Source organism: Natrix helvetica, assembly GCF_964273705.1.
Source record: "Natrix helvetica genome assembly, chromosome: 5".
NCBI lineage: Eukaryota > Metazoa > Chordata > Lepidosauria > Squamata > Natricidae > Natrix > Natrix helvetica.
In genome coordinates, this window is record NC_138551.1 from 54854096 (window position 1) to 54878825 (window position 24730).

Consider the following 24730-nt stretch of genomic DNA (forward strand, 5'->3'; position numbering starts at 1 on the left):
CCAGATCCATAGACACAGGGATCTACCATACTAGATGTGCATAGATGCTTCTGAGATCATCCAATACATAGTGACAGGGTATAAGATGCAGACAGGAACAGCACGCCCTGAATGGCACAAACCAAGTAGTGCACAAGTACATTTGCATAGTATATGGTATTGTCCCTACAAGTTCAAATGGAAATTCCATAAACATTTGTGGAGAATAACAGGGCTAAGATTCTATAGAACTTTCATATCCAGATGGATAGGAGAAGTACTGGCCAATCACACAGATATTGTGGAAGTGGACAAGGACCAGAATACAGCAAAGATAATAGGTGTAACAGTGCCAAGTGACAGCAATATCCAGAAGAAAAGTATGAAAAGTTGGAGAAGTACCAGGACCTGAAGGAGGAACTCAACAGGATGTGAAAATTAAAAGCCAAATGGTGATAGGAGCACTTGGAGCTGTGACTTCTAAACTAATAGAGTGGCTCTAGCAAATCCCAGATCCATACAACTGCAAGCTAGGAACATCTATACAGCTAAAAAATACTACACAGAACCCTGAAACTCTTAGGCTTCTGATAGAGGAAATGATATTGAGGAAGATGCATACCTCTCATTGGGATGCAAAAGGATTTATTAATTTATATGTTAAAAAAATGCAATGGAACCTTTAACACTAAGCTTAAAATTGAAACCTTTATTACACATCACTGTGGTTTAATTTGCATTCACCTTTTTAATGTTATACACAATTCTGATTGAAAAAAAATCATATAATTTTATGCTTGTAATATTGACATCCTAATGTGTACTTACTATTGATGGAATATTTTTCTTTTGTTTATTTCTAAAACTGTAAGTTAAAGTATATGCATAAAAGAATGTTAATAAATTTTATTTATAAACACTATTGAAATAGTAATTTATATTATTATTACACTAAGATCAATAATATCATAAAATGGGTAAAAAAATGTTAGAAAAATATTGAGATTGAAAAGCCAGTCTTTGTGATGTTGGAAATATGCAATTTCATATACACATAGGCCTAGGAACATTTTTTGCTATAATTTTGTTGCAGATACCAAGAAACGTAAACAGTTAATGTGTGTTTCTTTTCCTCCATTTCTTTTCTTTTCCAATTGTCCGTGTCCTTCTTTGATTGTTCAGGTATATAATAACTCTAACTATGAGGTAAAGTTATATGGTGGATAGTTTAAAGCCTAAACTATTTAGTTTAGACTAAATATTAGTCTAATTATTAAAGCCTCAATTATTTAGTTTAGACTTTAAACTAAAATGCACCCTGACTTAGAAGTATGGACAGATTGAATTTCAGAATGGGATGAAGGGAAAATATTTTGTCCAATCTTAATGAACCTCAACCTACATTCAATGAGGCAATGTCAGGGCACAACATTCTAAAAGTCTAAACTAAATAATGTATTTATTAAAAACAAACCTTATCTAAAATGTTTCTCATTAACTCAGTCTCTAATATGCTGAATATATAAACCATAATAATGCTATTAAATAAAACACAAATGTAACACACAGATACCACAAACTAAGCATAAGGAAAAGCCTGAACAAAAAAGATACATTTTCAAAGGCGATAATCATCTTCTCCTACACCATTTCCTCTGAAGGCTGTTTTGCTACAGAAGATCAGTAAAAGAAAGAAAAAGGCTTGTTTTCTGTATTTCCTTCATTGAAATTACCTTCAAAGCATAATTATTCCTAAAAGTTTTGCCCTGTGACAATGGAATCACAAACTATCCATGTTTAATTGATGCAATTTGATTGGTGGAAATATTGCCTTTGGTGGTTCATTTTCTTTCAACTTCAGTAGGCCAACAAATAACTTCCTAAAACTATATCGAAAGCTCAGCATGTTGTAACTCCCCTTGTTAAAATGTGACATTTCTTTATAGAATACCACAATTTAAAGACTGAATAGAACCAGTTTTAAAGCTGTCTTTTCCCCGCTTAAGATGTTGATTATCCTGGTGGGAATTCTGGGATTTGTCATTCAGTGTAACTGGAAGGTATCACATTGAAAAAAAATGTTATGGCAGGGGATATGCAGTGCAGTGCCCATCAGGGGAAGGGATGCAGAAGCACTAGAGGAGAAGTCTGACTTCTTCTCTTTCTTAAATAGGAGGTCACTTGGGCTATCCTTGCTTAAGTTATCATATTGTATCTAAACTTGGAAGCTTGGGAAAAAATCAGAGGAGCTTAATTATTCCTTGAATAAGGGTTTTAGTCCTGGTTTTTCTGCATTTGAAATTGGTTAATAAGTAACCCAGAAGTCAAATGTAATAAGCTTTAATATGGCATCTAAAAAATAGATCATGCTTGAATGAGGAAGTAAATCCCTAAGACAAAATAAATGACAAAAAGACAAAAGATTTTTGCAAGGCGTTTTCACCAAATAGAGTGCAACAATTTTGGTGTCCCAATGGAGAACAAAGTGCCAAATAGAGCATATGCTCCTCCGGTCACCTCAGGAGGCAAAGATGTTACACAAACATTTCTGGCTTGCTTACAGAACTTGCCGGAGGCCTGGATTGATGCCTTGATTTATTTAAGTATAACGCTTCCTTCATTTGTTCTGGAAGCAACATCTTTTAATTACAGATAATTCAAAACATTTTGTTGTACAGGTCCTCTGGCACATAGAAGCATAGTTCATCCTGCTCTGTATTATGGTGGCCCACCTATCTTAGTCTACTCAGAGAACCAACCTTTTCAAATACAACAGCAATGGAACACCTTACCCTGAGGCACTAACCTTGACCCAGACTTTCTTAATTCAAAGACCACTTGGCCATAAAAATATTTCATGAAATCCTAGTTTTAGGGAGCTCCAGATAAACTGCCAGCCCACACTCACTTGTTCTATGAATAAGCTATGAAATGTATCTATTTTTATTTATTTTTCCCTGAACCTGTCCTTTACTGTGGCTTTTTCTTTCAACTCAAATGATTTCCCTAGATGTGCTGTCATGGTGTCACTTTGATTGGCAAGTTTTGCATCAGCCTCCAGCAAATGCTCATCGTAATGGAAAAAAAAAAAAAACTTGAATTACTGATATGTAATTTTTGCAAACATAGCCACACCATCTTACTTTGATTTCCCAGATAAGAAGATATTAAGTTCAATCTAACAAGTAAGGTCAAGTTGTTAAAAGTAGCTTTTAAAATTCTGAGACATACATGTTGCTATCAGAATGCAAATCAGTCTGGATATATATTTATTTAACAAGTTTACGTACCAATAACAATATTAGTAATGATTCTTGTAATCTAAAGAAAGCTTTGAAAATATTTCTAGAAACTCTCACTATGCCTCAGGGTGTTCTTAGATGCCACACACATGAGTATTTACAAGTCACTTGGTCTGACTTTAGAAAAAAAAAAGCAGTTTCTTACATTTGTTGATATAAGTAACATTTATCACATTTATTGTTTGAACTCCATTAGGACTAGGAAGAATAGATGTGATGACATCAGGACTTGAGATCAGAAATCTTTTACTGAAGAGCAGGACACTTCTTCATCAATAGCTCTATTCTGAAGATAAATTTCAAAGAAATTTAGTTTATGGAATAGAATATTTTGGGTAATATAATAGGATTTTGGACTGGTTTCTCTACTGTACCTCAGAAGACATAATCCAACCAATTACACTACTGACCTCACATTTGCTTTTGCATTTACTTTCAACTCATCAGTTCCTCAACCTGACCTTATTTCTGTTTGCTTTCCCATCCATTGCCCTGTCTCTCCCCATTTATTGAGTGTTCATCTACTCAATTCCCTGGCAAGAAAAATAGCATTCAGGGTTTGTCATTTTTATAGCATAGCACCATCTGGACCACAAACTGTCACCCTTCCCTAAATCCCAAAGCAAATGACTTCTTTTCTTGCTTATGCTATCTAGCCTTATGGTGACTTTCCCTTTATCCCAATGTCTGAATTTCTGCACAAGCATTTCTGGGTAATCTGTTCAGGAAGAATTGTCTGAGGCTGAAAATGTTGATTTAAAAGATGATCTGAGTTTCAAATGGCACATAGTCAGCCGAAGAAGACCTCTGCTTAGTAGTTCAGAGATATCAGGGTTGTGTGTGAGAACATTCTAAAAAAAGAATGGGATAATTTAGAATAAAATTTACCTTAACAGGACAAATAGTTCTAAGCTTTAGAAAGAAAATAACTTTATTGCCACTTTGAATGTACACTAGTTGGCATAAAATAAAATTTCATTGCGGGAAACTCTCAAAGCGTCACCACCTCCAATATATACCATATAAACATGACTAAATAAATGAATAAATAAATATGCACATACCCAGATATATTATATGACACAGAGAAACAACACAATCTAATTTGGGTGTATACATGTACATGGCAAGAAAAATGAATCTTGAGAGTTTACTAGATGGATGGCATAGGGAACAAAACCTGGTAGTCCTGTTAGAAATCTCCTCTCAGAAGGGAGCAACAGAAACAGACCATGAAGTGGGTGTGTGGGGTTTCTAACAATGCTTTGAGCTCTAAGCACATAGCACTTATAAGCAGTAATTCTGAATAATAGGAAGCAAGCTTGGCTGTCCTTACCACTCTTTGTTTGGACTTTCTACCCGAGGCACTGCTGCCACCAAATCAAACAGTGATGCAGTTTGTTAAAATGCTCTCAATTGTAACTCTGTAAAAAGTGGCCAGGACAGAAGGAGAAAGGTGTGCTTTTCTCATCTGACACAGGAAATACAGAAACTGGTTTGCATGCTTCATTAAGGATGGTGTGTGGCGGCCACTATGCCAACCAAGAACAAAATGCTTTTCTAGGAGACTGATTAAGATTTTCATTAGATAGATGTCTCCATTTTTGGCTTTTTTCTTAATGTATTTTTGGAAATTATAATTGAGTAATAACCATTATTGCATAGCCATTAAAACAAGAAGTACTGGTGAAAATAAAATAAGGTCTTAGTTATTTTTTCACATGATATGATAACATTTTTGCAGAAAGTAGATGAGTAATTAGAGCATGATATTGGAAGGGGCTAAGATACAGGATCATGAAACAGAAGTAAATGTTGATTGAAAGAATCTCAAGTTAAACACACTGTAAAAAATACCTTATCACAGAATAGCCAGAACCTTCAAGTTGGAAAGCAGAATAAGAAGAGTATTGGAATTTGGAACATTGATTTGGAGAACATTTCTGCGAATATCGTGGACAGATAAGTAAATAAACCAATGGATCATCACACTGGATTCTCACTAGAGGCACACATGCCCAGGATCAAATTATTATATTTCAGACACATTATGTGAGATCCTAGTATTGTAGATGTTTGGAAAGGTGAAAGGAGGAAAAAGGAAGTGACCAGCAGCAAGATAAATGTACTCGGTTATCATGGCAATGGGTAAACCGTTGAAAGATCTGGTTAGCGATAGATTATCAGGAAGAAAAACATTATGTGATGTCTCTAAGAGTTGATACCAACTTGATAGAACACAATCAAATCTAACCACCACACTGTAAACAAATAAGTGCAAAATAAATTGAATATATACAGACTCGTACACTAGATCTTCTGTAATGATATTTTAATGGATCACTAAATGGATTAGTGATTTTTTAGCCTACCTAAGAGAAACTTAAATTGATTTAACTGTTTTAACTTAGTATGAAATTTTATATGATCCCATATTCAGCTGGCATGGATAGCTTTAATAAATTCAATTAAATAATATAATTAATAATCTGTGACTATAGCTTATGGCCATTTAATTAATTGCTGTGAAGTGGGAACTGTAATAAATAATCAAGACCATATTGTTCAACATGCGTCATATTGCCTAAACATTAAATATACCTCTTCCTGACATTTTCCTTTTCTGTCTGACAAACTCATCTAGTATTATGAAAAATCCAGTAGAAATGTTCTCACATAGGAACACCACCATTCAAATTATAATTGACAGGACAGTTTAATCTACATATTTATGAACCTAACCAAGTACTTAGTAGTTCCTTCTGAAGTAGAAGAGTATCAAGAAACTCTGCAAGGACAAAGATGGAATATCATTCAATGTTTGTACATTAATTTGGAACAATATGAAAAATTGTATAAAGAACCCACACTGGAATCAAACATAGAGACTCCAAAATCTATATTCTTTTTAAAAATTTTGTTAACAGAAACTAATTTTATAACCCAAAATGGTGAAGCGTGCTAAACAAACATCCAAACATCAATTTTATTTCCCATAAAATTGGGAACACAGAAGGAATGGACAACATATGGCAAGCAGCAATTTCTGTAAAATTATAGAACTCACTTGGAAACTTGTTAAAGGTGGTAGTTTTGTCTATCTATCTAAACTATATGTGATTACATCTTTCTCCCAAACTGTATATTTCATCATAGGGTATATTTTTAAAGATATTTTTGGAAATAATTGTGAAAATCCTGTTCCAGAACTGAACAGAATCTTACATTCTTTCTATTTTGCCAATTTTGTATTCATTCTCTTCTTTGTGTTTTCTTTGCTCATATTTCTTTGCTCATATTTCTACAAATGTAAAAAAACATATGAATCTAAGGCAGTCAAATTGTTATCCAAATCAACTATTTTAAATTTTCAGAAGATATCAGAAAACTACTCATTTTCTCTTTCCCACAGATAACTTTGGGACTTGTAAAGAAAACATGAAAATAATGTGGAGATAACTATTTAAAATACCGTATTTTTCAGAGTATAAGACACACCTTTTTCCCTCAAAAAGGAGGCTGAAAATATGGGCGCATCTTATACACTGGATACAGCACTTTTTGCCTCCTGAAACCCCGCCCCTTCACCAAAATGGCTGTGCAGAACCTTTAGGGGGCTTTCAGAGAGCTCCTGGGATCTGGAGAGAGCAGAAATGAATGAAAACCGGGCTGTTTTTTGCTCACTTTTGCCCTTCCCCAGTCCCCAAAGGCACTCTATAAGCCTCCTAAAGGCTGTACCTGCACTTTTTTTGACAAAAAACTGACCTGTTTTTGTGAAAAACAGGCTGCTTTTTGCTCGGTTTTGACCCCTCCGGAACACTCTACAATCTCCTAAAGGCTATTAGTGCCCTTTCTTTGAAAAAAAAACGGGCCTGTTTTCGCGAAAAATGGGCCATTTTGGGGAGGCCTGAAGAGCGCATTTTTTTTAAAAAAAATTGCTTCTCTAAAATACCTCGGTGTGTCTTATACTCTGAAAAATATGATACATTATTTCAGGGGGGAAAATCTCAGAAAGAAATTACAATGGACTCCTTAATATCAGTATTTATAAAAGCCTCTGTGTTATCCTAAAACAGTTATAGTGAACCTTTTTCACTTGGGTGCCAAAAGTATGCATGCCCACATCCATATTTACAGCCACCACCACCCCTGAACTGCTCCCCCTGCACATGCATATGTGACTCCCCCTGCTGCCCTGTGCATGCGTGCACAGCTTTTTTGGAGCCTCGGGAGGCAAAAAAAGGCCTCTTCTGCTCCTCCCCGGAGGCCCTCCAGACACCAGAAATGCCCTGTTTTTTGACTTGTGATGGGACCAGTTTTTGCCCTCCCCAAGCTCCAGCGGCTTTCCTGGAGCTTGGGGATGGCAAAAACAGCCCTCCCCAAGCTCCAGGAAGGCCCTCTGGAGGCTGAAAACACTCACTCAGAGCCTCTGTGCAAGCCCTGTACTTACCTATCATTGTGTGGCGACTCCTGGGATGGGAAGGGCAGCATGGGCAGGCCAGCCAAAAATCATCTGGCCAGCTCTCACCTGCCAGCACGTGCATGTGCATGCATGTGCACTGGAGCCAAGCTAGGGCAATGGCTTGCGTGCCCACTGATATGGCTCCCTGTGCCAGCTGTGGCACACATGCCGTAGGTTCTCCATCATGGTCCTAAAACATTCATGTATTCATAAACTATATTCCTAAATTAAATGATATGGCTACATAAACAGGAACCAAAGCTTTGGTTTTCCAGTATATAGAGCATTTCAAAAAAGTATGCAGTTATAGATTTGCAACTTTTTTGTAAAAAATAAAACAAAACACACACACACAAAATAGCCTAAAAATAAATTGGAAGATATCTGGGAGCTTATTATAAAGACTCAAATTCAATAAATTAATTATATTGTTCATTATTAGAAAAAAGACCTGTGAAAGGAGAAAAAAAAATTTTTTTTCACTTACCAGTAGAATCTATTCGGGTTTATGGATTCTTGTAGAAGTAGCCATCTTCTTCCAAATTCAACTGAACTGTACAACTAAGAAGAAACATTAAAAGAAATACAGTGTCTTAATCTTCTGCCAAACATTCATCCTGTTTTAATTCTCTTAAAGTTTTATGATGTGAATGATTATCCAGATTGTTTTTAACTCTCAGTCTCCTTTTTCACACCTGCCAAGAAGGTTTACAAAAATATTCTCTAAAGAAGAGCTCTTGATAATCTAAAAATATGTTCTATAAAATGTTTCTTTTTAATTATCTCCTGTCACTTTAGGGTTTTTTTCTGTCTCACATTCATGTCTTTTAGAAAGTCTTTGGAATTTGAAGTAATGGAACATGCTAGAAAGGTTATTATTGGAAGAAGGGGGCTGGTTGATACGTGTCTTTTCCTCATTTTGTTTCTCCTGCTTCCTGAATATTCAGTTTTGTGATTCGATAGTAGCTGTTCCCTGATAACATTTTTCTTTGGAATATAACTGCAAGATTAGAAATGTTGGGGAGGAAATATATATAAAAAACCAGAATACAGGTAGTCCTTGACTTATAACTATTCATTTAGTGACTGTTCAGTTACTATTCTGACCTAGGCTTCCTGAGACAGTAAAAAGCACATGCTTAGTTCCAAAAACCCTCTTTTTATTTCAATGGCTGTGAATTATATTCATTCACAGCCCGTAATGAGTCACTAATAGTTTGTAAAGAGTCCGACAGAAGTCTGCCAAAGTCTTTCAGGATAAGGCTGATAAGCACCCATCTTTATCTCCCTTGAAATGTTCCCAAAGACCTAATTGGCAATTAGATTTGCAAGGCCACATGGAGCAGAGTGAAAACGAAGCTTCAGAATTAAACTGACCAGAACAAACAAAGTTGCTTCCTGAAAAGGCTCATGTGCCTTTGCTCCTCCTTAATGGCTTATGGAAGGGACCATCATCTCCAAGCCTTACTCCCGAGTTACCTCTTTTGTCTTAACTGTTCTTGCCTTCTGGCAGCTCTGCACATGAGCACTCTTCCTCATGATGTCTGACTCTGTAGCACATAACTCCCAGATGGCCCTGGCCCCCTCTCTGCATCTGACACAGAACTGTTGATGTCAATACAATATTTTACTTCTGATCAAAAAAATAACCATCTGGAAAATGAAAGTGAAGAAAGGTAGGGATAACTCTCACTGCATAAATCCCAAATAGTGAACTTCATTAGCCACTATTCATTCAGGAATGTCTTTGCTAAATTGACAAAAAAGACTCTTGTTTAAAAAGTAGGTTCTACTCTGTGACCCAGTTAACAATGTGCTGTCAACTATGCTAGGTATAGAACTTAATGCAGAAGAAATCTCAATTTTCTTACGTTCAAAAGATGAATGCAAGACACTATGGGCAACAGGAATAAAAATAATTGACAGTACTGTCACAATGAAAAGACTTTAAAGGTGCAACAATACAGAATTCAGTAAACCTGGAAATTTGGATCTTAATCTGTGCAGTACAAATGATAGAATACTTGGCACAAAAGAATGGCTTTAAATTTTTCAGCAGCTTTATCAGAAGGTTTGGAAGAGCCTATATAACAGAATGTGTTTTATCTTTATGGTTGGGTCAAGTTGACAGTGAGTTCCTGTAATGGGATTTCAATTGTCCTGATTTTTCATTTGCTGGAGAAAAGCAGACAAGTTTGCTGCAATTAAGCAAGGAGGAAGGAAGATGAGACTTATTGATCACCACTAAAAATGACTCTGTAGAAACACAATGAACTTAAAGTGGTAGAATGCATTTATTTATTAATCAAATTTATCTCTGGCAGTTATGATGTTACCTAGTTGGATAATGAAACATTTGCATGCAAACAATCAAGTTCAGAGAGCATCAAGATCTCCACAGTTCATTCCTGAACAACATATATTTACTTATATTGGAACTATTTTATTTTAAATTGGGGGAGAGACAGTGGGGTGAATAAAAAGGAGTTAAAAGTAATGGAAATAAGGCTGATAAAGAACTACAACTAAATATCAAATAATGGGAGGCAAAGAACAGAATGATCTACTCCAAGGGTGGGTTTTTGGAGGTGAAAAATACTAATTGATGTGAGAAAAAGCCCATTATATCACTGGAAAGAAATGTATCCTAATATTTGAGACTGCAAAGCCAGTAAGTCCACTGAATTAACAAATTGTGTTCAAAACTGTCCAAATGAATTGGAGGTACTGGATTTGATGACATCCCATTATTTTGGAAATATGATTCAAATATTTCATTTGAATTGAATCATTCCTTAGAATATTTGCATTATCCAAGAATCCCAACACATCCAACCAGATTCTACCACAAGATTTTGTATCCTACTTTTAGGCTTCATGCTTCCAGTTTTCAGAAAGATGCAGTACAAATTAGACAACCACAGCACAATAATGAATATTTTGCTGTAATACTGACATATTACTGTGGGTAAATGCTCTATTCAAATAGTACTCAGACTGTATTTATAAAAAAAAGTACCAAATCATGAAATAGCTATGAAACAGAATTGTGTGTCAAGTTAAATCTAAGCACTCAAGCTTCACAAATTTGACCTTACCTAAGATATCAGATAAATAAAAAGCTTTCAACAGGGAGTTTTTGTCAAACATTTGCTGGGGAATCATATTATTGTGGCTAGGCAGAAATTTGGTAGACTGGAAATAACCTAGCCATGCTTTTAATCCTTTGAAAATGGTACATGTCTTCCAGTTGTTTACGCTGCTATATAAAAGTGACAAGGTGTTCCTTTAAAAAAAATATTGTTTTAACAACAGATAAAATCAGATAAGCCATAAACAATTGCCTTCATTTTCCTAGGATCAAGTTGGCAATTCTTCATTGTTTGATTAAATTGCAAAATATGCATACTGGAAACAAAAAGTATTTCACTATTGATGGGCAAGTTTCTTTTCATTTCCTTCAAATATAAAAAATAAATGTTACACAGAGCACAGATTGAATTAACACCTCAAGATCTTGTCTTCCGTGGAATCATCTACCGTATTTTTTCCCATTTTCTTTTTCCTCAGTATTATGGGAAAATGTGTGAGAACTATTTATCTTTGCACAGATAATTTGTATCCTTAGTTATTCTAAACTGCATTTGTACCATAATATTACATACCTCTATAATTGCATGTTTGTTATTCTAGAGATGTACAGAGTATGGGCATGAAATAGTTTGAGCTAGGAATGTCATCAATCAAAGGTTGATGACATTTCCACTGTTATATTACTTTGAGCTGAGACACTAAAATGAATGAGATTTTTATGAGATCTTGCATTTATTTCCAAAGATCCATGCAGGAGAATTATTCATTGGTTGTCACCAATTTAAAGATCATGAAAAGGGGCAGAAGGAGAGAACAATTTGAAAGAGGTGAAAAATGTCACATGGAAGTATAGAATTATTATGTTGAGATTTTGTGTACCAATATAGCACTGTAAATTGACTTAGAAATATGGAATATTTCATTGGTGTATTTCTTATAATATGAGACCTATCCTCTGGTTTTGAAGTGGGTCCTCATCTTAAATTTAGAGGGAAACCACTTGGATGCTCTTTGAAAAATGTAAAAAATAAGATTAGGAAAAAGGAGTTGCAAAGTGAAAGAGTTCACAATTATATTACTAAGCACAGATAGACATGCAAACATGGTCCTTCTTTGGGAAGAGAAGATGGCTAAATGATTTTAGGTGAATCACTAAGCACTGTTTTTTAGTTCTAATCAAATGAAGTTTGTTTTTAAAAAATCTATCCACCAACCTGAATTGGACCAGGATGGTAGATTTCAGATCATAAGCATTCATTTAAGTGCATGTGTACATGTGAGTATGTTTGTGTGTAATTCCTTCCAATTTTTGTCCTGTTTTATTAAACAAATAAAGGTTAAATTGATGAAGTCTTTTGAAAGCTGTACAAAGATATGTGTTTGTGTGTATATAATCAATTTGAAGGTGTAGCAGTAGAAAGTGCATATTTATTTTAAATAAATCACTGGTTTAAAACAAATTATCTTTGATTTTAAGTGGTAAGCAAGTGGGCAATAATGGCAAAAGTTCCTGTAAGAGATTGTTGCACATTTAATGTACTTATTCAAGATATCTTGGGAGAATTCACCAGCCAAACCTCAGGGTAATTTTCTCAGTTTTCACACATTTCTACAAGCAAACTCTCTTGTGGCAGTTCTCTAGTTCCATCAGGTGAATAATGCAGCCATGAAGGTATTCTGGTTATTATCAACATCTCCTTCCCAAGCTTGGAGCAATGCCAATATTTCAAAAAAAGACACTGAAATAAGTTTTTCAGATTGTGTGATGATGCTCTACTTACAATTTGACAAAAAAATGAATATACTGTAGTGTACTAAACTATGATTTTATATTCTCATGGTAGGCTTTTGGTAACTTATTTTAGGCAAGCTTTTTTTTTAATGAGAACAAATTTTTAAAATATGATAGTATTTTTTTAAATACACTGTAATGAGAACAATGACATAGAAAACTGCTAAATTTAATTTCATTTGAAATGGCATAAGTACATACCAAAAACTATATCAACTGTAGACAGCAACTATAAATATATAGTCAGTGTTAGTGGTACTAGTGCGATTAAGCACTAGCAATGAACCCCAGGTCGAGGTTATAACAGAGCAACCCTGTAAAGTATACGCAGCGTGCGATATATAAAGCAACCACACTGAATAATGGATAGTAAAGTAACAAAAATAAACTTTACTTTCTGAAGAATATAGCAAAATCCATAAACACAGCCAAAAAGTCATACACAGAGAAAAACAGTCCAATAACTTACACACAGTAAGTAGTAGCAACAGTAATAACAGTTAGACAGCAGTTATCATACATCAAGCAAGAGAGAGAGAGAGAGAACATCAGCTGCAATTTATATGCTGTAATCTACTAATTAGTAGATCTCCTCTCTTAAAGATATATAACATGCCTTGTGCAATATATTGTCTACCCAACTTGTTGGTTACACCCTAACATTCTCCCCTTTGGGTAGATCAATATATCCACTCACAATGTAAGATGATAACCTTCACATGATGAGGTATGTTTCACTGAACTTTGTGCCTTAGTGAAGTTATCTGCTAAATTGTCTTCAGTTGAACAATATTCCAACTTTATCAGGCCATCCTTAATGCTTTGTCGAACATTAAGATACCTCAAATCAGTATACTTCGACCTCGTTTTTATAGCTAAACTAGTCGCCATTTTTATTGCTGCCTGATTATCTTCATAAACAGTAAAAGGTTCATTGATACTTAATCCCATATCTATAAGCAACTGCTTATAATATATCAGCTCAGTACATGTCAACGACAAACATGAAAACTCAGCTTCCATTGTGGATAAGCTTATGTGTTTCTGTCGTATCGACTTCCATCCAATCAGTACACCACCTAGCATAAAGGCTATGCCGGAAGTTGACTTCCTATTATCTATAGCAGCTGCAAAATTCGCATCAGCATAAACAGTCAAAACTAAATCCCTATTTGGTTCTAAATACAATGAATAGTGGATAGTTTTCTTCAAATAACGCAGCACACGCTTTGCTGCTTGCCAATGCCTCTCTGAAGGACTATCATTGAATCTAGCCAGTTGGTTCACACTAAATGATATATCTGGTCTAGACCAATTACTTAGGTACATTAGGCTACCTATCAAAGATTGATAGATTCCCTTATCAAAACCAGTACCCTCAGTAACCTCAGGTTTAAACTCCAATGCCATTGGTGTCTTTGCAGTCTTACATAGCTCCATGCTATATTTCTTAAGTAAATGATTAATTTTACCAGCCTGCAACAGCTTAAAACCTTTACTGGTTCTAACCACGTCTAAGCCCAGATAATGCTTAATTTCACCCAAATTCCGGATTTTAAATTTACTCTCTAATTGTGAAACAATGTCAATAGCTTCCTGTTCAGACCTAGTAATAATAGCTATATCGTCCGTGAACAAAAGCAACAACGAGATCAAACCATTTTTCACCCGTCTAAACAAACAAGGATCAGCCAAACCTGGAATAAATCCCATAGCTTTTAGTTCATTTACTATGCATCTGTTCCACTCAAAACCGGACTGTTTTAAACCATAAAGGCTCTTTTTAAGTCTCCAACAACCAGTCTGGCCATTAGAATCCACACCTGGTGGCATCTTCATATAAATGGTATGCTGCAATGGAGCATGCAGATACGCTGTTTCAACATCAATATGGGTAACATTACACTGATACTTAGCAGCCCACACCAATGCTGCCCTCAACGTAGAGGCTTTCAAGCTCGGAGCAAAAACCTCATCGTAATCCCTCTCAGTTTGGGAAAACCCTTGAGCAACTAAACGAGCCTTATAAATAGCATTGCCAGCAGCATCGTTTTTAATTTTAAACACCCATCTACAGCCAATTGCACTCTCCCCTGAAGGGAGCTTAGCTTCTTCATAAACTTTCAATTCCTGTAAGGATTTCAACTCCTTCTCCATAGCTGTCTTCCACAATTTCTTTTCCTTTTCAGGATACAGCCTTAACTCTGCAAAACTAGAAGGTTCTATGCTAACTTGCAATACTACACTGGCTTGGTATCTGTCGGGTGGATGCCTGTCCCTAGTAGACCTCCTAGGCAATACAGGACTTGCAGGATCATCCTGTTCCACCTCACGAGTAGATTCTACATCTACATCTTCCTCCCCTTTCAGAGTAATAGATGGACTATCCTGATTCTCTAACTGCTCATTTGGTGTATCGTGATTAACCAAACGATCAACATCTATATCATCACAAACCTTGTGAAACTCTTGTTCTAGCTTCTCCCAACCAACATGTTCTGAAAATTTAGCACTAGCACTGTGCATAATTCTCCGAGTTCCAGGTTCCCAGAACCTAAACGATCTATGATTGGAATTGTACCCAACAAAAACCATCTTCCTAGCTCTGCTTTGATCCTTCCGTCTAGTCTGTGAGGGAATATGCACCCAAGCAGGGACACCAAATGTGTGTAAATAACTCAAATCAGGCTTCCTACCATGCCAAAGAGTATAAGGAATCTTACCAGTAGTTGAGTTAACTACTATGTTCAGAATATGGTTTGCACACATTATAGCCTCACCCCAAAGCTTTTCTGACAAACCAGAATCAACCAGCATAGTTCTGGTCATTGCCTGCAATGATTGACCACGTCTTTCAATAAATGAATTATGTTCTGGCCTGTAGGGGGCAGAACGCCTATGTTCTATACCAGCATTCTCCAACATTGATGTAAACCTATGATTAGTGAATTCAGACCCATTATCAGTGACTAGGCAAAGTACTTTTTTATCCATCTTACGTTCAACAAACTTTAACCATTTAGTAAAATGTTGGAAAGTTTCTGCCTTTGATTTCATTACATAACAGAAACCATATCTAGAATAATGGTCCATAATGCTGAGTATATAGCAGGCACCTCCTAAGTTAGGTTTCTTAGGGCCAATTAGGTCTGCAAACACTACATCCAGTGGTTTAGATGTCTTGAATCCTTGAAACCGGTTTGCAGGGGTAACCTTACTTTTAGCCTGGTTACAGGCATTACAGTTAAGATATTTTGAACAAGGTTTCAAATTAATTCCATTAGATAGAATAACAGTTTGACGTACCATTTTAAAATTTACATGGCCTAAACGTCTATGAAGTAGATGTATACAGTTATCATGGGGCTGTTTATTCTTATGACCAGGTTCAGAACTTGCAATATTTAAAGAGTTCTCATGTAGAATAAATAAATTATTCTCCAAATTGGCAATAACACTATTACCTTCTTTTTCAATAATGCATCTATCATTCTTAAATGTTACTGTAAACCCACATTTCACAAGGTCTTTTACAGATAATAGGTTAAATTTCATTTTAGGTACATATAACATTTCCAATTTTTCATTAATACATGGACAATAAGCTGTACCTTCACCTGAAGCCTTGATTTTCCAACCATTTGCTAAGGAAATGTGCTGTTTGCTAGCCTTCATAGTAACAAACCTTTCTTTAACCTTAGTTATAGAATGGGATGCGCCACTGTCAACCACCCAGAAACTATGGTTTACAGCCTTATCTACCTTAGCTACAGTTACAGTAACATTGTTGCTTTTTCTTTTACTATTAGCAACATTCCTTTTCTTGCTATTTTTACAGTTCTTAGCAATATGCCCCTTACCACCACAAGAATAACATTTCTTAACAAAATTTACAGTTGAAAACTGTGTTTCTTCTTGTGATTGATTGTCTCTGAACTGAACTCTATCCTCTCTTCGTCTGGACTCTTCAAGCAATCTCCCGGTAACCTCAGATAATGTCAGTTCATCACGTGAAAGAACTTCCAATGAGGAAACAAAAGAGTCGTAGCTTTCATCAAGCGATGATAGCATAATATACACCTGTTGAAGCTCAGAAAAAATTAACTCTTTTTCTTGCAAATCCTGCAAAGTTTTCTTCATGAAGTCTAAATGAGCCAACATATCACCACCTTTTTGCAAACGGGCTCTAAACAGTTTCCGTGTGAGATGAATATGAGCACCCACACTGTCCCGAACATAAATTCTCCGCAATGTGTTCCAACACCTAGCAGCAGACTCTTCGCCACGAATATGGACCAGTTGCTGGTCATTCAGTGTTAGTCCAATAATGCAGAGAGCTCTCTCATTGTCCCTGTTAAACTGCGCAATCTTCTTCGCATCCTCATCATCAGCAGGATCCCAATCTGTAACATCTGGTGGGTTCTGAACCACAAACCACAGTCCTTCTCTACGCAGAAGTAGGGAACACTTCAAGGACCAGGAAACATAGTTGGTTCCATCAAACCGGGTAATCATGGAGAGTGCAGCAGACTGTTCTTGTGCCATATTCACAAAAATAAACTATCCAAAAAGTGGTGCATAAAAATAAAAAAAATTATGATTAAGGCAGGGTGTCTGGGCCCATAACCAATGTTAGTGGTACTAGTGCGATTAAGCACTAGCAATGAACCCCAGGTCGAGGTTATAACAGAGCAACCCTGTAAAGTATACGCAGCGTGCGATATATAAAGCAACCACACTGAATAATGGATAGTAAAGTAACAAAAATAAACTTTACTTTCTGAAGAATATAGCAAAATCCATAAACACAGCCAAAAAGTCATACACAGAGAAAAACAGTCCAATAACTTACACACAGTAAGTAGTAGCAACAGTAATAACAGTTAGACAGCAGTTATCATACATCAAGCAAGAGAGAGAGAGAGAGAACATCAGCTGCAATTTATATGCTGTAATCTACTAATTAGTAGATCTCCTCTCTTAAAGATATATAACATGCCTTGTGCAATATATTGTCTACCCAACTTGTTGGTTACACCCTAACAAATAAACATGACAGTAACCCTAAAGAAAATTAAAAAGGAAATAAGAAAAAAGAGAAAGGGAAAATGAAAAAAAAACCTTTTCTAGAGTTTTTAATTAATAACGATATAGTGTGATATACAGTATATTCAATTATCAAACAATGAGTTAAATATTAGTATATACATTGTAGCGCTAGCTCCAACTTTCTTGGCTTATGCACAGCAGTGTGCTAATAAATGTATAACAATCAGCACTGCTGCCACACCATGAGCTACCATCAGCTGACTGGTGCATTGCTAGGCATTGTGATTTATTTCTACTCTCAATCAGCACTCACACTTTCACAAAATGTAATAACTAGTTCTTGTAAAACTGTATCAACCCTTTCCAGCATGCACACTACTGCTCATACTGCTACTAGTCCTGGTAGCAATAGCAATCCCTCTTTGAGAGAGATGAGCGGATGAAACATGTGAAAAAATAAACAAACGAATTAAAAACTATTACTTATTCCAATATGATGGAATCCAATACCCGTGGGAACTGATCAAAGGGACCATTTAAACTTTATAAACCTATAATGCAGTGTAACATTTCAGTAAGTGTGATGATCCATCTTGCTTTCGGAGCTTCATCTAAGCAACAATCTGATCAGGATACTTTTTTTTTTTAAAAAAGAATACTTTTTGGATAATAAAAGCAGTGCATAAGAAAACAGAGCATGTCAATTGTTATTTCTGTTTGAAAGCTTATTCCAGTTCATTTAACTAAGAATTTAAGATTATGTCCTTATATCAATCAAGATTCTCAGTCATTCAGGTAGAGTTGTCTAGAAGTTGACTCATGGCAACTGGACTTATTTTTCTTTTTTGGTTTGAAATGTTTCACTGCTTATACAAGTAATTTTGTCGGTCTGAGCAAGTTGATTAGGGAAACCCCATGTGCTAGTTAATACTAGTTAGGCCATCTAGTATTATTGCCATTTCCTTTGTGTTCAGTTAAGTCCTTCCAATACTCAATAGGTTAAAAATTAACTAATGCAGAAAATGAAAGCCCAAGATAGGAAAATCCAAGCAATCAGCTAAGTTGCACAAAAGCCATTAATATGATTCACTGGGTGTCTGAGTTCTTATTCATTTATTCTTGATGGGGACTATTGATATTGACCAAGCCTTATGATATTTCCCTAAACAAAAGAAAAGATTACTTAAAATGTATTGAAATTAACAGTCCAACCACTAGTTTTTCTCATGCCATTTTAATTTTTCAAACAAAACAAAACAAATAACTATTACACCATCATTAATGTGTTTAGGCAAAGCTACTTCTAGTCAATGTTTTCTAACATAATTCTCTTTTCTTACAAAAGTATTTTGTGAAATGACATGTACTTGATATCCAACAATTGAAAAGATATTACAGTTGAAACTTGAAAAATTAGAATATCGTGCAAAAGTTCATTTATTTCAGTAATGCAACTTAAAAGGTGAAACTAATATATGAGATAAGACTCATTACATGCAAAGCAAGAGAGTTCAAGCCGTGATTTGTCATAATTGTGATGATTATGGCTTACAGCTCATGAAAACCCCAAATCCACAATCTCAGAAAATTAGAATATTGTGAAAGGTGCAATATTCTAGGCTCAAAGGGTCCCACTCTAATCAGCTAATTAAGCCATAACACATGCAAAGGGTTCCTGAGCCTTTAAATGGTCTCTCAGTCTGGTTCAGTAGGAATCACAATCATGGGAAAGACTGCTGACCTGACAGTTGTGCAGAAAACCATCATTGACACCCTCCGTAAGGAGGGAAAGCCTCAAAAGGTAATTGCAAAAGAAGTTGGATGTTCCCAAAGTGCTGTATCAAAACACATTAATAGAAAGTTATGTGGAAGGGAAAAGTGTGGAAGAAAAAGGCACACAAGCAGCAGGATGACTGCAGCCTGGAGATGATTGTCAGGAAAAGGCCATTCAAAAGTGTTGGTGACTTTCACAAGGCATGGACTGAGGCTGGAGTCAGTGCATCAAGAGCTACCACACACAGACGGATCCTGGACATGGGCTTCAAATGTCACATTCCTCTTGTCAAGCCGCTCCTGAACAACAAACAACGTCAGAAGCGTCTTACCTGGGCTAAAGAAAAACAGACCTGTTCTGTTGCTCAGTGTCCAAAGTCCTCTTTTCTGATGAGAGTAACTTTTGCATCTCATTTGTAAACCAAGGACCCAGAGTATGGAGGAAGAATGGAGAGGCACACACTGCAAGATGCTTGAAGTCCAGTGTGAAGTTTCCACAGTCTGTGTTGATTTGGGGGGCCATGTCATCTGCTGGTGTTGGTCCACTGTGCTTCATTAAGTCCAGGGTCAACGCAGCTGTCTACCGGGACATTTTGGAGCACTTCATTCTTCCTTCCGCAGATGAGCTTTATGGGGATGCTGACTTCATTTTCCAGCAGGACTTGGCACCTGCCCACACTGCCAAATGCACCAAAACCTGGTTCAATGACTGTGGGATTACTGTGCTTGATTGGCCAGCAGAGTTGCCTGAGCTGAACCCCATAGAGAATCTATGGGGCATTGCCAAGAGAAAGATGAGAGACATGAGACCGAACAATGCAGAAGAACGGAACGCCGCTATTGAAGCATCCTGGTCTTCCGTAACACCTCAGCAGTACCACAGGCTGATAGCTTCCATGCCATGCCGCATTGAGGCAGTAATTGCTGCAAAAGGGACCCAAACCAAGTACTGAGTACATATGCATGCTTATAGTTTTCAGAGGTCCAATATTGTTCTATATACAATCCTTGTTTTATTGATTGCATGTAATATTCTAATATTCTGAGATGGTGGATTTGGGGTTTTCATGAGCTGTATGCCATAATCATCACAATTATGACAAATCACGGCTTGAACTATCTTGCTTTGCATGTAGTGAGTCTATCTCATATATTATATCTTCCACCTTTTAAGTTTCATTACTGAAATAAATGAACTTTTGCACGATATTCTAATTTTTCGAGTTTCACCTGTAGCTATTCGGATAATTTCTTCAAAATCTTTAATTTATAGATCAAGATATTTGAAGAAAATAAGTACTATAATTCCATATCAGACAACATTCCAGGGATAGGCAATTGTGTTCAGCAGCAGCCACTTGGTTTCCATCCCCCCACACTCTTATTTACGATTTCCAAGGACCAAGAGGAACATGTCCAGTGACATTGAATGCGGGGAGTCAATCAATCTACTATACAACCAAGTGAAATATAATAAAGATATTTTCTCTTCTAATATTGTTTTATTTTCCTTTTCCAGAGAATCAAGATGGTACACAATTGTAGAATAGGGTATAAAATATGAAATAAACTTATGAAAATATAACAATAAAATTATATCAGCATCATTGAAATTATCAGATACATATATCTACCGATACCCACACATGCACACATGATAAAGGTAAAATCAAACTTTATATATTGATATTCTTTTTAAGAGTAAAACTCTTTTGAATATCTACTAGATCCAGAGGGAAATTTCCACACTATTCATACAGACATTAATGGTTGTGCGCTGCGTTATTTTGAGAGCACAAAAGTTCATACATGACATCATTTGTGTTTTTAAAAATCATTTGTCCATCCTGACATAGTTCTTCATATAAAAATCATTTTGCCTTCCATTGGTCAGCAAATGGTGACATTTGGCTATACTGTTTATTTTTAATCTGGCTCAGTGGTGGGATTCAGCCAGTTCATAGTACTTCGAGAGAACCTGTTGTTAACTTTCTGAGTAGCTTGGCAAACTGGTTGTTGGAAGAAATCATTAGGACAGAAAACTGGTTGTTAAATTACCATCCCACATCTAGCTACAAAAATTTAAACTTCTTCCCCTTTATCTGCCTATAATGAAATTTAGGTACAATTCAAGGGTACTATTTTCTCCCTTAAACTTAGGTGAAATATACCAAACAAACTGACTGATTTCAGATAGTACTTTGGCAAGTTCGTAACCATCTCTTGCTTATTTCTCAGTGATAGTCAGACGTTAACTGTGAAGCTGGCAGCTCATTATCAGTTGAAATCTAATAATGTTCTTCTGGAATTTGTCTAATCATTTTTATAGATTAAAAACATATGTACTTATCACAGCCACTGCCATAACATGGCAAATGTTTTCAGTTTTGATGCTGTTCAAAAGATGGACCACTCACAGGGTAAAGAACAACATAAAAACAAGGACATACGATACTCGAATCTTTACAAATTGCAGAATAACTGCAAAATAATTATAAGGTGATTACGAGATAATTACAAGATGGTAATCCAGACAATTACCTTCTAAAGATATAAAACATTACAAATAGGAGACTCTCAACCCAAACCTAGAGGGGTTTTCAAGGTCTTACAGAATACCATCAGATGGGAGCCATATGTATCTCAGGGAAACCCTCATTCCACAATCTTGTAAAACACAAGAGTGTAAACACAACCTTGTAAAACACAGGCCTGATTTTTGTAATGGTCATATACAGAATTATATGTTTCTTTTGTTATTAGTAAAAAATATTCAAAATTAATATGTTTACTTTGATATTTGTCCCGTCCCATTCCTTTAATCTCTCTTTTCACTGTTGAACTCTGCCATATTAATAAAATATATGAGCCATTTGCTGAAAACGTATGAGGAAACTGAGTATTTCTTTCATTTTTGTCCTAGCAAAATTGTTCATAAACCTTATTTGGGGAGAAAGGGATAGAAATAAATTTGATACTTGGAGACAGCCAATTTGAAAAGTGCCTGCTAAATGACATATATGTATTTTTCTTAAAATATAGTCAATTTGTTCATGCTCAGGATATTTTGCCCTGCTTTATGACAGAAAGCTAAAATTGTTTTTAGGCATACTTTAAGAATGTGGTGTCTCAAAAATCTAATAGTATTGACTTGATTTAAATCTTCTAGAGTAAACTAATTCAGTTAACTGCCAGGATTTGTACCTATGAATATTAAAATATTTTGGATGATACTGATGATCTGTTCTACATTCTTTAAATATGTTGAATCTAATATTATACATTAGCTTACATGATTTTATTAAATGATCTGAAGACATGCAGAACTAAATGCCTACATTACCTAAAAATGGATGTGAATTCTTTCCCATTTTGTCAGAAAAAGAAGCCAGATACAAAACTGTTCCCTAACCAATCTGTGGCTTAAGGAAATAGCATCTAAGAATAAAGACAGTCTGGGATAACCATCACCTGGGGTAAAACAAATATTTGCTGCTAACTAATTTTCACTACTGCTTTCTTATCATTCTAATTTCATTAAACCAATAAACCAATTTCATTGTATTAAAGTACAATGACAATAAATATTATAATTAATTCACCTGCTTACTGGCCTGTTCATTGACCTAATGGTCAGTCATTTGACATTCTCCCATCCATCTGTTGTATCTACACTCTATAGACAACATAATGCAGGTATCTCACTTACAAAGAAATTCAGAGTAGGAATGGACAATCTTTGGCCTCGTTCAGATGGCATTTAATATGTTTTGGAACAAAAAGGAAGAGTGATGAAGTAAAGTGGCTGAAATCAGGATTTTCTTGATCTTGTCATTATTCTGGGAAGAATTTTGCAGTTTTTATTTCATAAATCCTCATAGTTTATGGGGGTTTTCCTGCAAAGTGCTTGAAATTGTAATTGGGTGTGTTTCCCTTCCCAAAATCATAAAAAACGCTACTCTCAAATCATGGTTAAAGAAACATGTATCTTCCCCCCCAAAAAAGGGGGGGAAGTAGGGAGCAATATAGGAATATTGCTTGCCAGTCCAGTGCTACAGGTTGCCTACTTCTGTGTTAAAAGATAGGCATTTAATATGATATACATTATGCAAAGTTGTGTAGCACCTATCCTGCAAAGACATATTGAGCAAAGCATAAACCAACTTCCATGTTTACTCTAGGGCTTCTTAAATTAATGAGGAATTGACCAGGTAAGAGTCTCTGGAATGATGAGTTGCCTTGATTTCCAGAGCTTTATGTCTATTCCAATTTGAATGTGACACAAGAGGAAAATACTTAAACACATGAATGGATACTAACTGCATTAATTTAATTAGATGTAAAAGTTAAAGAAATTAAAACAGGTTTAATTCTTTTTCTTGTCCACCTTCTACTTTTCAGACTTACAAATTTAATGTACTCTTCAATATATAAATTGAGCACTTGGTTATTTTAGGGAGCAATTAGAGGAGGTAAATGTCAGGTATAGCCTTTGAACCTGCTGTCTTTCCTGATATGCTGGCTGTTAACTGACACTTTATTCTGTCCAATAATAGATTTGGTCCTAGCAGAGCGTAAAAGTAATACTAACCTTCTGATCCTGACTGTATGCCAAAATCCAGTCCTCCTGCTTGGGATGAAAGAGCATGCTATGGATGTAGAAGTTCAGCCGGTATTTTTGATAGGTGGCTCCTTCATCAGAACTGATCAGCAGGCTGCTTTCAATCTCAGGATCCGTAAGCAACATAATCTGTACAGATTAAAAAAAAGAGAGAGAACTGGAATTTGAAACAAGAGAAAGGTAAAAAAAAAAAAACAATCTGAAATGTCTAGAAAAATCACTGTTGTGAAATATTATTCAAATGGGCTCTATTTAGCTGTACACAGCCATCCAAATGTAGACAAACCAAAGATGGTCTTCTAAATGGAAATGGATTGAACAGGGTGTCAAACTTGATCCCATTGTGGGCTCTATTGGGATTTTGTTTGTCCTTGGGAGGCCAGGGTGGGCCTGGCCTGGCCATCAAAGCTGACTTGGTGGATGGGGTCAGGGTTGGCCAGGGCTGGGGTGGCACAGGCTAGTGTCTCCAGAAAGTCACCACAGAACAAATCTGGGCCTATCACGGGCTGGATTTGACATGTCTGGGATAGAGAAACAACATTCTACTTAACTAATCCAAGTATTTCTGTAACAGTCTACACAAAGACACACATATCTTTTATTTTTGATTGTGTGCGGTACTATATTTTTTTAAATGTACATTATGAGTTATATTGAAG

General features: G+C 35.9%; 1 protein-coding gene across 1 annotated transcript in view; it reads right to left on the reverse strand.

Annotated features, from left to right (window-relative positions):
• The window catches only part of SORCS1 (sortilin related VPS10 domain containing receptor 1), a 454044-nt gene that overhangs the window by 131555 nt on the left and 297759 nt on the right, over nt 1-24730 (reverse strand). The window contains 2 exon segments of the mRNA XM_081955321.1: nt 8231-8304; nt 24042-24200. Of these exon segments, the coding sequence (XP_081811447.1) occupies nt 8231-8304; nt 24042-24200 (233 nt within the window).